Genomic DNA, 16,091 nt, shown 5'->3' with positions numbered 1-16,091 from the left:
GAGGCCTAAGTAGATGACAAAACAAAAAGTCTGCTTTAAGGAAAACAGTGACCTTGTGATTCTGGTGTTCGTTCACACCATGCGGCAAAGAAGAAGCCGAATCCACCTGCTTTCACACCAACAAGGTAGCAGGCTATAATCCAGGCCCAAACTCCCAGGTCCCAACACAGAGACTGACGGAGCTCCTCTGTCAGAGAGGAGTAATCCACTCACAGCTGACACTGCTGGCTGGGTTTTTTATAGGCCAGTCAAGACCCGGCCTGGAACGTGGGGAGTAGTCACCCACCCATCACTTTGACTACTCCCAGTAAGAGCCGTCCCGGATCAGCTATACAGCCGTACTAAAATAGCAAAGTGTCAATCAGAATTAGCTGCCGCTGACACCTGAAAATACCGGCTCTTACTTGACCGAGCCAGGAACCTCGGTGACACATGCCTTCCGTCAACGACGGACCCTTGCGCCTTCCTCCAAAATATATATATATATATAAATATATACAAAAGATAACATACGGAGTAAATTAAGTTACAGTCACCGAAAGCTGGGAAACAAATGAGCGAGCTCCCCATTGACCGATGCCCAACATGGCACCCTCCCAGTGCCAATATGATACAAAGAGAGGCGATGGTAGCAAGATATCTTGTTTTGATTGAGATCGGTCAGCGCTGTAACCAATGATGTCACATTTCCTGTATTGAGCGGGACCAAGAATTTAAAATCGAAACATCAGAACTGGAATTGACGGTGGATAGTTAAGATGAGTATTGCTCTTTTTTTTATTTGACACCTTTTTTATGAACTTGCTTCTGCCCGGAAAATGCCTTTTAACTTGTTGAAGGATAATTTATTCATAATTAGACTCTTTCGCTATTTAGGACCAATCTTCCTAAAGAGATAATGGAATTTCCAGATTTTGCCTTTGATCCCTACCTGCCATCCTTCATCAATCATTCAGAAGTGCTGAAGTACTTGGAGGAATACACAGACAAGTTCTCCATCCGACCACACATCAAGGTGAGACCATGCCAGGCCTGGAACCTCATCTCCGTTATGGGTCTGGGCCTTGATGTTGGGGGTCTTTCTAATAACATTTAGCTTTATACAAGTCATTCGTTCAGAACAGGCGGATATTTCTGGTCTGCTTGACCAGCACTGTAACTTGTATGGTCACCAAGCAGTATGATTGAAGCCAAGCCATAGGCTGGTTGTACTATTGCTGCAGAATAAGACTGAGCAGTTTTGGTTTTTTTTTTTATCCTCACTTTACAATAATGGTTTTATTTTTCTGTTGTTGTAGATATATTATTTTTTGTAAGATATATTTTAAAGCCTACCATTTTGGGGGCACATACAATGCCATTAACCCTTTCACTACCGGAGGTGTTTTCGTTTTTTTTTTTTTTTTTTTTTTTTTTTTTTCTTCCCTATCTTCCTTGAGCCATAACTTTTTTATATTTCTGTTCACTTAGCTGTCTATGGCTTACTTTTTGCGGGACAGGTTGTACTTTCTCAAGTCACTATTAATTATGGCATACAATGTAGTGAGAAGCGGTAAAAAAAAAATCCAAATTGGGTGGAATTGGAAAAAAAAAACAAAGCAATTCCTCCACCGTTTTACGGGTTTTGTTCCCACGGCGTTTTGTTTGCGGTAAAACTTACCCAATGCCCTTCATTCTCTGGGTCAGTAGGATTACAACGATACCCAATATGTATAGTTTTTTTTTATTATGTCTAAATAGTGTAAAAATAAATGTAAACTTTGGAAACAAATTTTTTTTATTTTTTTTACATCACCATATTCTGACCCCCATGACTTTTTTATAGTTATATGTAGGGATGAGCGAATCGAATTAAACATAAAACTTCGTTCTAATACGTATTTTACAAACCTCCCCCCCCCCCAAGGCCTTTATAACAAGGATCTAGAAATTTCTTGACACACCAACGGATTATTCTCACTCTAGTCTCTCTCTGAAGAAATGGGAACAAGAGGAGCTCAATCCCTCGCTGATCCTATCAGCCATCGACCAGTTCCTTCCCTCTTCTAGGTACACCGAAATGCTACTCGGAGTCACGCACAGCGCCGACCTGACGTGTACCCTACGGGGACACAGAATGAGATTGCATACATCGTCCAAATGCTTCAAATGTGGTAAACCTGAAGCCTCACTTTATCAATGCCTGTGGAGGTGCCCCAAAATACAAGCTTTCGGGACCAAAACTCACGCCTTCACTACTGAGCACCTAGTACCGAATGCTCCTTTTGACTCCACGTGGACTATATTCGGCTTTATGGACATAAACATGACATCCCAAGGGGACAACACAAACACTCTTACACTTCGTACCAACAGCAAAGCTATCCTGCAAGTCTGGAAACCAAACTGTTTCTAGATAAGCTCTCCTACCTTACGAAAATGGACTGGGTGGAGGCAGCTCGCCATAAAGAGTACTAAGTAAAACACTTCTTTGCAGTATGGGAAAAAGGAATTACTTTACTACCCCACATAGTCTGATCCAAACTACATACCTGCTTCTCCCTTACCACCCGGTACCAAGAGAAGATCCTCCTGGGAGTTCACCCTATCACGTTAATCTGATGGAGTGATATTGGGCGGCCACCTTCTCACTATGTCAATCCTATCTTCTACGACATTGGGGTTCTTACCCGTACCTCCTGACTCAAACTCCCACACAGTAATTTCCCCCACACAGTAATTTCCACCACACTGCCCCCATATAGTAATTTGCCCCCGCGTAGTAATTTCCACCAAACAGTAATTTCCACCACACTGCCCCATATAGTAATTTGCCCCCACATAGTAATCCCCCATAATAATTTTCCCTCACATAGTAATTTGCCCCCACACAGCAAGCCCCAATATAGTAATTTCCCCCCGATGTACTGTCCCTTCACTAATATGTCCTGCTGTGTTTCCCCCCCCCCCCGCCATGTCCCCCAAAGTTGGCACATAAAAACAAAACAAAAAAAAAACCTAAAAGCTAAATACTCACCTATGTCCAGGCGTGCAATGGCAGGCCCGCACACCTCACTGTGCTGTGTCCCGGCACAGGCATGCGATGACGTCATTACGCCCACCTGCGCCGGGATTTCACTACAGCATAGGCCTTAGGCCTACTAGGCCTGAAGCCTATGGCGGTGATCAGCGGCAGGGCAGGGAACTAATCGCTCCCGTGCCCCACCACAGTATGTAAGCGTTCGGGTCGGCATTGGGCCACCCAGCGATGCTGGGCTCGGAGCTGCCGACCTGAACGCCCCTATTATAATCCGCTATTGGTTGGAGTCACATGTGGTAAATTCAGTTGATTGGACATGATTTGGAAAGACACAGCTCTGTCTATATAAGGTCTCACAGCTGTCAATGTATATCAGAGCAAAGCCTAAGCCATGAGGAGGAAAGAACTGCCTGTAGAGCTCAGAGACAGGATTGTGTGGAGATTCAGATCTGGAGAAGGGGGTAGAAAATGTCTGCAGTGAAAGTTTCCAAGAGCACAGTGACCTCCATAATTCTTAAATGGAGGAGGTTTGGAACAACCAGGACTATTCTTAGAGCTAGCCACCCCACTAAACTAAGTAATCGGGAGAGAAAGACTGTGGTGAGAGAGATGACCAAGAACGAATGCTCACTCTGGCTGAGCTACAAAGAACCTGTTTGCTGATGGGAGAAACTTCCAGAAGGTCAACCATCACTGCACAACTTGACCAATCTGGCCTTTATGGCAGACTGGCCAGCAAGAATCCTCTCCTCAGTAAAAGATACATGAAAGCCACCTGACGTTTGCAAAAAAAGCACCTAAAGGACTCTCAGACTGTGAGAAACAAGATTCTCTGGTCTGATGAAACCAAGATTGAACTTTCTGGCCTCAATTTGTAAGCGTCATGTCTGGAGGAGACCAGGCACTGCTCATCAGCTGCCCAATACCATCCCTACAGAGAAGCATGGTGTTGGTAGCATCATGCTGTGGGCGGATAGGGAGACTGGTCGGGGTTGAGGGAAAGCTGAATGGAGCAAAGTACAGAGCAGGGGTGAAGCTATAGGGGTCGCAGTGGTCACACTGTCCCACCATTACCTCTGGTAGGCATTAGGCCTGAAGCCTATCAGAGGCTGGCACAGGCGGCGTGATGACGTAATCATCATCGTGCCGCCTGAGTCCGGCAGCTTACAGCTCCGGACACAGGCTGGAAGAGGCCTACACCGCATCGTTGTCAGCTGCATGGAGGTACGTATACCTGTTTATTGTTTTTTATTTGGCACCATGCTGTTGGGTCACCATGGATGGCGGAGCACTATGGAGGCATCTACTGGGGGCACTAAATAGGGGAATTTTGTACTGGCTCACATAAAGGGGCATGTTCTTGTACTGGCTCACATTATGGGGGTGTACCATGTAGACATTGGCTCTACTGGGGAAACTAACAGGGGACATTTCATTTTATACACTGGCACTCATTTTAAGGAAATATTTTTTGCTGTGTTACACATTGTAAAGGGGTATTTTTGTACTGGCACACATTGTAAAGGGATATTTTTGTACTAGCACACATTGTAAAGGGGTATTTTTGTACTGGCACACATTGTAAAGGGGTATTTTTGTACTAGCACATTTTGTAAGGGGGTATTTTTTGTACTGGCACACATTATATAGATGGGTATTTATCTACTGGAGAATTATTGCTACTGGGGTATTATGGGGAACATGAATACTAGTATAGGCACTATGGGGGTAATATTACTATTGGGGATACTGTTAACACGAAGTGCACTCTCACAGATAATTATTTTTATTGGTGGGACTTTGGGGAGCACTGTTACTGCGGGGGCACCCTGGCACTTTAGCAGCTTAGCACAATTATTTTGGGGGACATTAGGTTTACACTATTAGTGTCAGGGACAATATTTGCTGGGCACAGTTTTTAGGGCACTGTGTGCCAATAATTATTGAAGGGGGCACTATGTGGTAATAGTATTTTCAGGGGGATTATCTGTTTCTACAGTATAGTATTGGGGAGCACAGCGGGCACAGAAATGGGGGTGGTAGGATGAGGTGTTGAGAAGGTGGGAGGATGATGGAAAAGTTGGAAACTAAGATGTCTGTTTGTCCAACTCTGCAGAGATGAGCAGGGCCGGTTTTAGACAAAATGTGGCCCTGGGCAAAATCAAAAGTGGGGCCCTAAATCTTGTAATAATGTACTAACAACACAGTTACTTTCTGTTGATTCAGGAGCTCCCTCACAGATTTACACCTTATAAAGCTCCTCACACAGATCTGCACCCTCGTGGCCCCAGAATACGCCACATGCCCCCTTCCCTCACAGGAATGAGATCCCCTTACTCATGGGATCTGAGAGTGTAAAAAACCGGAAGCGCGGGATTCCTCCTCAGACGCACCTTCCCCCAGAGGAGATCAGGGAAAGCACCCGGTTCTATAAATAAGCAGCAGCCTGTACTCGGCTTCCAGGCTCATTGTTTGTAAATCCCCGTTCAGGCCACTAGGTGGCAGCACTGAGCTGTGATATAGTGATTTCTGTACAGAATAATGGAGCAATTTACATCTCATGATTGTAAGTTGTGGTCCACTTGGGGGACTTAACAAAAAGTTAAAAAAAATGTAAAAAAAAGTTTTGAAAGTTTCTAAAAAAAAAAAAAAGCTAATAATTTTTTTATTTTATTATTTCCATTCCCCAAAACAAAAAGAAACAAACAAACAAACAAAAAAATTGCATTATGGGCATCGCCGCATGCGAAAAAGCCCATACTATTAAAATATAAAAAAAGTTAGCCCATATGGTGACTGGCCTAATGGGTTGTGGAATGAAGGAAAAAAACATCTATTCTGAGATTGCTTTTTATGTTTATTTTACTTTACAGCATCAACGTGTGGGTTAAATAATTGGATAATTTAATAGTTTGGGCCGTTACCGGTGCACCAATACCCGTATTTTTTATTTTTACTTTTTAACATAATAAAGCATAACAGTGAAAAATGTTTTTTTATTTTCCAAAATATAATTTTTTGGAATAAAAAAAAAACAATGAAATGGGAAGTGTTTAGTGCAGAGAGCTGAGGGCTTTGAACATGACAAAGTGGCATTAAAAGTTGGATTTCTGGGTCATACAATGACCATCTCCTTGGTTATGGTTACACTGTTCCCTCCCGTCACCTATCTAGTGTTCTGAGGGGCAAAACTGCTGACAGATGCCTATAATCTAAACCTGCCCCTATCTTCCAAAACGTTTCAGTTTAACACTCGTGTGGTGTCCATCTATCCCGTGCTCGGAGGACAAGAGCGTGTTTCCTGGAAGGTGGTATCCAGCACTCGAGGAGAAGAAGTGTTGGAAAAGTTTGATGCCGTCATGGTGTGTGTGGGGTACGTGTCCTCTCTTTTTATAGTGTACATAGTCTAGAGACTTCTCTCCACGTAGCTCCACCTTTAGAGCTCATGCACATGAACATGTGCACCCCGTGCCGTTGACCGCAAATAGTGGTCTGCAATGCACGGGCACCCATTCAATCCGTGCGGTGTGGAGGCACGGACCGAAATACCGCTGAAGCGTTGTGTAGTGCTTCCATGGGCTTCCGCTCCGTATCTTGCCGATTGCTGATCCATGCAGTATTCCATTCACACGGTTCACATTCGTGTGCATGAGTCCTTACTTTGATTATACTCCCAAGTTAAGTTCTACTGTTGCTCTTGGCTCTAGTCTCTGTGCCCTCATGAGAATTTACTCCATAGCGGAACCACAACTGAACAAGAGATTGGTGCCGAGGTATTGATAGTGGGAGTACAGATGACTGACCCCTTACATCAGTCCAGTATGGCATCATTTGTTGTTTCCATGTACTTGGCATATCTAGTCCCACTGTTTTTCCTCTGGATGGAAGTGGTGTCACGTTCCCACTGGTGTGCCTAAGGTGCTTGGCACCCGGGGCAGGTCCTTTCTCTGGCAGCTCCCTCCCCCCCTTTAAAACATTTTTCCCCTTCACAGTAGTTATGCCCACACTGTGCCCCCTCACAGTAGTTAAGCCTACATTGTGTCCCTTCACAGTAGTTATGCCCACATTATGCCCTCCTCACAGTAGTTATGCCCTCATTGTGCCCCTTCACAGTAGTTATGCCTACATTGTGTCCCCTCACAGTAGTTATGCCCTCATTGTGCCCCTTCACAGTAGTTATGCCCTCATTGTGCCCCTTCACAGTAGTTATGCCCACATTGTGTCCCCTCACAGTAGTTATGCCCTCATTGTGCCCCTTCACAGTAGTTATGCCCACATTGTGCTCTCACACAGTATTAATGCCCTCTCCGTTCTCCTTCACAGTAGTTATGCTTCTCTGTGCCTGTTCACAGTAGTTATGCCTTCATTGTGCCCCCCTCACAGTAGTTATGCCCACATTGTGTCCCCTCACAGTAGTTATGCCCACATTGTGCTCTCACACAGTATTAATGCCTTCTCTGTTCTCCTTCACAGTAGTTATGCTTCTCTGTGCCTGTTCACAGTAGTTATGCCTTCATTGTGCCCCCCTCACAGTAGTAAAGCCCTCTCATGACCGTATATTTGTATCCTCATCCATTCCACAATCTTGCGGAATAGGTGTGGACCCATTCATTTCATTTGGGGCTGCAAAAGATGCGGACAGCACACCGTGTACTGTCCGGATCCTTACTTCCTTTACATGGCCCTGCAAAAAAGATAGAGCATGTCCTATTCATGTCCGCAATTGTGGACAAGAATAGGCATTTCATATCATAGGGCTGACAGTTCCACAAAATACGGTATGCACACGGCCGGTATCCGTGTTTTGTGGATTCACAATTTGCGAAACGCAAAACAGATATGGTCGTCTGAATGAGCCCTTAATAAAATTTAAAAAAACAGTAACTACTCACCCTGTCCTGTTCCTGATGATCAGATCCAGCTCTCCCCTGCAGGCAGCCGGACACAGATGGCGGTGCAGCGCTGTGTGGGAGGAGCACAAGCAGATCCCGGGCTCCTCCCACACAGTCCGGCAGCGCGATTTGTCTCTAGGCTGAATGGTGAAGCAGGGAGCAGATGGCCTGGAGCAGGGAAGTAGCAGGGGGGGCTGAGCGGTCAGTAAGTGAAATGACCACCCCCCACCTTGGCATGCCACTGCACGTTCCTCCATGTTTGGTCCACTTTGAACTTCTCTTCATTTTCTTGTTGACCTGTCTCTCCATCTTCTCTTTATCTTCATCTCTAAGACTCTTTCCTCCATGAATGATGTTGTGTCCCGTTCTCCGCAGACATTACTCTCATCCCTACATCCCTGATATTGATGGCATAAAGAACTTTCAAGGTGAGAATAAAAAAGTGTTTGTTGGATTGGTTCCCAATAATATACATAGGAAAGAGTGGGTTCAAAGACTGGCTGCAAACATGGTGTAATGCCAGGGGCATCAAAAGTATCACCAGGACTTTAACATCAATGACCATCCATATTTGATCCGGTGAGGGTCTTCCTCCCGATTCTTTTACCGATAAGCTGTATATGTTCTTCATTATTTACCCACTCACAGCGCCATTGTGGCTGTTCTTAGTACTACAGCTTAGTACATTCAACAAAAGCCCCCTCACTAACTGCTAAATCCCCAGTGATTTGGGGCTGGTGCTCATGTGGCCCCCATCAGTATTTGTTTACTTGGCTACATACCCATGTGACTGATGCAGCCAATCACTGGCCTCTGGAGTACATGCCACAAGGCGACGGAGGCCAGTGATTAGCTGCAGTGATCACATGAGTATATGGGTGGCACTGGAACAGCAGGGGATTTGACAATATAGTAACAATTGTTTTATATTTTTTTGCCATTTACCCCCCTTTAATCTCTGAAAATGTCTTTAAATAATAAATCCCTGGCTTTCTGCAACCACCACTAGAGGGAGTGCATGAGCTTACTGCCTACTGGTTATACATAAGACACAATAATAAATCTGTATGCAGTAATCTCCTGAGCTCCCTCTAGTGGTGGCTTTATATATCTGTATGCAGTAGGCTCCTGAGCTCCCTCTAGTGGTGACTTTATATATCTGTATGCAGTAAGCTCCTGAGCTCCTCCTACTGGGGCTGTATATCTCTGTATGCAGTAAGCTCTTGAGCTCCCTCTAGTGGGGATGTATATGTCTGTATGCAGTAAGCTCCTGAGCTCCCTCTAGTGGTGGCTTTATATATCTGTATGCAGTAAGCTCCTGTGCTCCTCCTACTGGGGCTGTATATCTCTGTATGCAGTAAGCTCTTGAACTCCCTCTAGTGGGGCTGTATATGTCTGTATGCAGTAAGCTCCTGAGCTCCTCCTACTGGGGCTGTATATCTCTGTATGCAGTAAGCTCTTGAGCTCCCTCTAGTGAGGCTGCATATGTCTGTATGCAGTAGGTTTCTGAGCTCCCTCTAGTGGGGCAGTATATCTCTGTATGCAGTAAGTTCCTGAGCCCCCTCTAGTGGAGGTACATATCTCTGTATGCAGTAAGCTCCTGAGCTCCCTCTAGTGGGTCTGTATATCTGTGTATGCATTAAGCTATTGAGCTCCCTCTAGTGGTGGCTGTATATATGAGTATGCAGTAATCTCCTGAGCTCCCTCTAGTAGGGATGTATATCTCTGTATGCAGTAATCTCCTGAGCTTCCTCTAGTGGTGGCTGGATATATCTTATGCGGTAATCTCCTGAGCTTACTCTAGTAAGGATGTATATCTCTGTATGCAGTAAGCTCCTAAGCTCCCTCTAGTAGGGATGTACAGTACAGACCAAAAGTTTGGACACACCTTCTCATTCAAAGAGTTTTCTTTATTTTCATGACTATGAAGGCATCAAAACTATGAATTAACACATGTGGAATTATATACATAACAAACAAGTGTGAAACAACTGAAAATATGTCATATTCTAGGTTCTTCAAAGTAGCCACCTTTTGCTTTGATTACTGCTTTGCACACTCTTGGCATTCTCTTGATGAGCTTCAAGAGGTAGTCCCCTGAAATGGTCTTCCAACAGTCTTGAAGGAGTTCCCAGAGATTATTGCTTAGCACTTGTTGGCCCCTTTGCCTTCACTCTGTGGTCCAGCTCACCCCAAACCATCTCGATTGGGTTCAGGTCCGGTGACTGTGGAGGCTAGGTCATCTGGCGCAGCACCCCATCACTCTCCTTCATGGTCAAATAGCCCTTACTTTTAAAGTTTTCCCAATTTTTTGGCTGACAGACTGACCTTCATTTCTTAAAGTAACGATGGCCACTCGTTTTTCTTTACTTAGCTGCTTTTTTCTTGCCATAATACAAATTCTAACAGTCTATTCAGTAGGACTATTAGCTGTGTATCCACCTGACTTCTCCTCAACGCCACTGATGGTCCCCACCCCATTTATAAGGCAAGAAATCCCACTTATTAAACCTGACAGGGCACACCTGTGAAGTGAAAACCATTTCAGGGGACTACCTCTTGAAGCTCATCAAGAGAATGCCAAGAGTGTGCAAAGCAGTAATCAAAGCAAAAGGTGGCTACTTTGAAGAACCTAGAATATTACATATTTTCAGTTGTTTCACACTTGTTTGTTATGTATATAATTCCACATGTGTTAATTCATAGTTTTGATGCCTTTAGTGTGAATCTACAATTTTCATAGTCATGAAAATAAAGAAAACTCTTTGAATGAGAAGGTGTGTCCAAACTTTTGGTCTGTACTGTATATCTCTGTATGCAGTAATCTCCTGAGCTCCCTCTAGTGGTGGCTGTATAAATCTGTATGCAGTAAGCTCCTGAGCTCCCTCTAGTAGGGATATATGTCTCTGTATGCAGTAAGCTCATCAGCTCCCTCTAATGGTGGCTGCATTAAGCCATAATATCATAACCTCACTTTATGTCTATGCAGGGAATTGGAACTTTGTATCAGAAAAAATGAAGCTCCACTTGATATAATTGTATATTAAAAAAATGAATGAGCACAGAATGTAGGACCCGAAAATGACATGATGTAAAATCCATCATGTGAAGGTTTACTTTAAAGGTCCACCAAAATAATAGTATGCAGAAATGCAATAGAGTTGGAGTATTATTCGTTATTATAATGTTTTCATTGCTTTTACAGGACAAGTGCTACACAGCCATTTTTACCGCTATCCGGAGGTCTTCTCTTCACGTTCCATAGTCGTACTGGGCTCAGGACCTTCAGGGGTAGACATAGCCGTAGAACTTTCTACACACGCTAAATGGGTGACTTTGAGCCATCGCGGTCCTCCCTTAAACTGGACCCCTCCAGAAAATGTCTCAATGGCGCCTCCAGTGGTCAGTGCTACTCAGAATGCACTTGTTTGTGAGGATGGAAGCAAGATTCAAGCAGACACATTGATTTTCTGTACAGGATACAAATATCACTACCCATTCTTGTTGCCTAGTGAGGGTGAAATGGCAGAACATGAGAATGTATTGGACTGGGGATTTTTGGATGGTGAAGATATGGAAAGTATTGACCTGGGGACAGGTCATCTTCCTCCACTCTATAAACACCTTATCCATGCCCGATATCCCACCCTGTGCTTCATTGGAGGCTGTAAAATTGTTGTTCCATTCCCGTTAGCTGACTGCCAGGCCCAGTTTTTCCTTTTAGTACTGGAGGGCAAATGCCTATTGCCACCGCCTGAACAAATGCTTTCTGAGTCCCGGACAGAGTTTCGAGAGCATCGAAATTCTGGCTTACCCCTCAAATACCTTCACCTCCTAGGACCCAGACAATGGGAGTATAACCGGTGGCTGGCGGACACCGCAGGGTTCGAGCCGCTGGCCCCGGTGCTTGAGAAGTTGTATGAAGCAGTTCGAGAGTTCAGAGGCGTAAATCCTGTCACATATCGAAAATGCAACTTCAAGATCTTGAGCAGAGAGGAGTTTGAAATGCAGACAGAGGTGACACAAGAGGCCAATGTGTAGTGGACATACCCCTGTAGTATATGAAACCGGGCCCCATATGACCAGATAGATTACAGAACCTGTCACCAGCCGTAGACAGGGGATTTATGCCCATCTAGCACAGATGCCGTCAATATGCCAAGAATGGGACTCATGGGGAGGTGGCCAGCTCTGGTGGTTCTCATGACCCTTCTCAGTGGACAACTGTCCTACTCCATAGGCAACACAGCATTAGTAAACAAGAAGGAAATGTGTGAATGGGGCGACCATCAGGAGGTACTACCTTGAGGAACCTGGTCAAATAGGGGGCCCAGTGGTGAGCTAACCAGCTATTTAGGCAAAAATAAACATTCTGGCTTCTGATAGTTGCCACTAGGGGGAGCTCAATGTATATTGAATTATACAGCAACTAATAAAAAAGGGGTGTAGTATGTTCTGTAGTGGATGAAGGATAAGGTAACAGAACGAGGGGCGCTAAGTGAAAGGTATATTGTAGATACAAATGCATCTAAAATGAATAAAACAGTAATTATTATTGTTTTAATGTATTATTAATTGCCCCTTGATTTGCCCCCATATTCTTCTTCTACTGTTGTAAGGGCCCCCGCTCAGTATTTTCACTACATGGGGGCCCTGCTCTTCTCATCCAGCTGATCCGCTCATGTGCCTGTGCACAACACTATTCGGTAAGTGGCCGAGCTATCCTCTCCCTCCCGATACATATCAATACTTACACATGAGGCGCGGTCCCCTGTCCTGTCGTTATATGTACGTTCTGTAATAATAGTGGGGTGCAGTATGTGTTATAGTAATCGTGGGGTACAGAATGTCTTATAACTAGAGACGAGCGAATCGAAGTTGACGAAGTGGAATTCTATCCGAATTTCAGGAAAAATTTGATTCGTCCCGAAGTCGAATGTCCTCACGCTGCGTGGTAACAAATCAATTTTTTTTTTAAATGGCTGCTGCACATCTTAGGAAATGAAACTAAGAACTTTGGGAATGAGGGATCACCCACAATGCCATGCATGCGGCCAATCAGCATATAGCCAGCCCTGTGATGTCACCGCCCCCTATAAAAAGTCTCCTCCTGCCCAGTCTCTGCCATTTTACAGTGAACTTAGTGCAGGGAGAGACGTTACAGGCACTAGGGACAGTGATTAGGAAAGAGTTTATTAAAAAACTATAAACTAAATAAAAACTATTGAGCAGTTCAGGGAAAGATTATCCATAGTGTAGGGAAAGGATAGGGAGACATTATCCACTCTGTAGGGAGAGCGCAGGGACCAATAGGGGAGTGTACAGCCTGGGTAATAGGAGCAATCCTATTATACCTTGCTGCACTAATTGGGCTTACAAAGTGTCCTAATACTACGATTTTTAGGTTGTTTGCATTCTTTAAAACATCAGTAATTTGGGGTGCTCATGTTCTTTTATATATAAGTACATCCATTCATCGTTGATTCTGGGGTGAAATTGCAGCCTGATACTACAGATTTTAGGGCGTTCACTGTCTTTTATACGTAATTCAATCCTCCTTACTTGTGTAATTGGGGTGAAATTGCAGCCTGATACTACAGATTTTAGGGTGCTCATGTTGCCATATATAAGTACATCTATTTATCCTTGCTTCATAAGTGAAATTGCGGCCTGACACTACTGCAATTTTACCCTTACAGTTCCTGTTACAGTATGTCTGACAGACAGGTTACAGGGCCTTCTAAGTGAACTGCAGTGGCCCAAATGTTTCTGGAGCTGGCAGAAGTAGCAGCAGAAGAAGGCGGAGTGGTAGTAGCAGTTGCAGCGACCGTCCAGAGCTGCCAATGTCATCCAGCGGTCGTGTTTTGATCAGCAACCCAGCTGTCCTTGAATGGTTGACTCCGTTTTCAACATCATCTCAAGTGACATCAGACACCCCTAGCCAGGAGTCAGTGGGTTCCTCTGATACCACGCTTAGTTGGCATAGCCCAGAAGCATGTCCTGTGCCCCCAACTGTCCTGAACCTGCCTTTTTTCATTTTCATTTCCTTCTGCTTGAGAAGTATTATATGCCATCAGCTCGGCTCCAAGCTTCTAGAGGACAGTCAGCAGCTACTGCCCAGCCAAGATCTGAAGTAGAGATCCGCTGCTTCCTCTGTCACGCGGGCAAGTAGTGATGAGGAAAGTGGCGTGGGAGCAGGTGTTGCGAGTGGTCAGGCACGTGACCCTGAGACTAGTGAGGGTGACATCAGTGACATGCAGACAGTAGCGGATGATGATGATGATGTAGACAATCTCATGTGGGAGCCAGGTGAAGAAGGGGCTTCATCATCAGGTGATGGAGGTGGCTGCTTGCGCATGAGGCAGCGGCTGAACCAGCATGGTGGTAGCATGGCCGTGAGTCATCAGGTTGGCAGCAGTGTGACGTCTGGAGCCAAACATGTCCAGGGTAGACTGCCTGCTACTCAGGAGCCTACCTGTACGGAAAGAACTAGCGGTGCATGGATTCACAGAGGCAAAAGCAGCAGGTAGTCAGTAAGCAGTGGTGGTGGGAAAATGCCATTCTTGGCGGTGTGGGAATTTTCCATCAAGCTGGCGGAGGACACCAGTGTAGCTGTTAGTAGAATTTGTGGGCAGAGTACCAGTTGGCAGCACGGCCCTGCGTCATCACATGCAGCATAATCATTAATTGGCCTGGGAAAACCATGGTGCTAATGTAGTTGTACAGCCTGACGCAGCAACTGTTGGGCATGGCGGTGTTCTGCACCTGGTTTGCCTGGGTGAACGGAGTCACACTGAGGAGGAACTGCTCCGCGTCCTTCAAGAGGAAATCGAATACTGGCTATCTCCTTGCCAACTTAAGATCGGAACCATGGGCACCGACAATTTGAAGAACATTGTTTTGGTGCTGTGCAAAGCAGGGCTGACCCATGCACCCTGCATGGTGCACGTGTTTAATCTGGTTGTAAAGCGGTTCCTTAAGTCTTCCACCCAACTGCAAGACATCCAAGAAACTGTGCATGTACTTCAGCCACTCTTACACTGCACAACACACCCTTCTTGAGCTGCAAAGGCAAAATAGTTTTCTACAACATTGCCTGATTTGTGACCCATTGGAACTCCACTCCCCACATGTTGGACCGACTATATGAGCAGAGGAAGGCCATAAACGATTTCTTGATGATACAGGCGGACAGGAGTATTTCTCTGGGTAACTTCGCCGTTAGCCAGTGGCAGCTCATTCGTAACACCTGCCGTTTGCTCAGGCCCTTTGAGGAGGCCACTTTATTTGTCAGTCACCAGGACTATGGGGTGAACAACGCCATTCCACTCCTTCGCGTCCTGGAGCAGATGATGATAAAGCTGGCTGGATAGGGGAAAGGAGACGTGGCGCCTACATCTCATGGCCACCTGAGCACTGAGGGGGCTGAACTGGAGGAGGAGGACATTCACGCACAAGCAATGTATACCGAAATGGGTGGTTTATCTGCACAAGTCAGGAGCAGGAGGAGCTGGAGGGCAATGAGGAGGACCAGGCACATGAGCCCAACACAGTGGCAGTATGCAGTGGAGATAGAGGCAGGGAATCTCTCTGAGTCCCTTTCGCAAATGGCCAGATGCATGCTGAGTTGCTTGCGTAGTGACAGCCGTATTATCACCATTCGACAGGGAGATGACTACTGGCTCTCCACCATGTTAGACCCTCGCTACCGGTCCAAAATGGGGACCTTTTTTTCACCCGCTGAGAGGGAAGATAAACTCAACTACTATCGAGACATCCTATGTGCGCCATCGCCCATCCTCACGAACGTCTGACAGGGGGGGCACTCTGCGCTCACGCTCCACTGCCATGGCTGCTGGAGGGGGGGGGGGGGCAGGAGCAGCACTAGCTCCATTAGCAGCAACTTAAGTCTAGAGCCTCTGATGAGCACTTTTCCACCCGCCTACTGAAGAAACCACCCACCAGCAGCAGCAAGACATGGAGCAGGGATGGTGGCCAGTGGGCCCTCTCCCCTCCCTCCCCCTCCTAATTAAAATCTCCCCCCTATCATTGGTGGCAGCGGAGAGTACCGATCGGAGTCCCAGTTTAATCGCTGGGGCTCCGATCGGTAACCATGGCAACCAGGACGCTACTGCAGTCCCGGTTGCCATGGTTACTTAGCAATTTGTAGAAGCATTATA

The 16,091-nt window shown here is 45.6% G+C and overlaps 1 protein-coding gene across 2 annotated transcripts in view; it reads left to right on the top strand.

The window, feature by feature from the left end:
* The window catches only part of LOC120986544 (flavin-containing monooxygenase FMO GS-OX-like 2), a 29,730-nt gene extending 17,259 nt beyond the window's left edge, over window positions 1-12,471 (top strand). For both annotated transcript variants that reach the window (XM_040415175.1, XM_040415176.1), the window contains exons 3-6: window positions 877-1,015; window positions 6,265-6,392; window positions 8,287-8,339; window positions 11,117-12,471. In XM_040415175.1, coding sequence (XP_040271109.1) covers window positions 877-1,015; window positions 6,265-6,392; window positions 8,287-8,339; window positions 11,117-11,952 — 1,156 coding nt within the window. In that variant the 3' untranslated portion in view covers window positions 11,953-12,471. The remainder of the gene's footprint in view (window positions 1-876; window positions 1,016-6,264; window positions 6,393-8,286; window positions 8,340-11,116) is intronic.
* Window positions 12,472-16,091: the final 3,620 nt, after the last annotated feature.

This window comes from Bufo bufo, chromosome 1 (genome assembly GCF_905171765.1).
Source record: "Bufo bufo chromosome 1, aBufBuf1.1, whole genome shotgun sequence".
NCBI classification, from domain to species: domain Eukaryota; kingdom Metazoa; phylum Chordata; class Amphibia; order Anura; family Bufonidae; genus Bufo; species Bufo bufo.
Note: the sequence above shows the minus strand (reverse complement) of the source record. Positions and strands in the feature narration are given on the sequence as shown.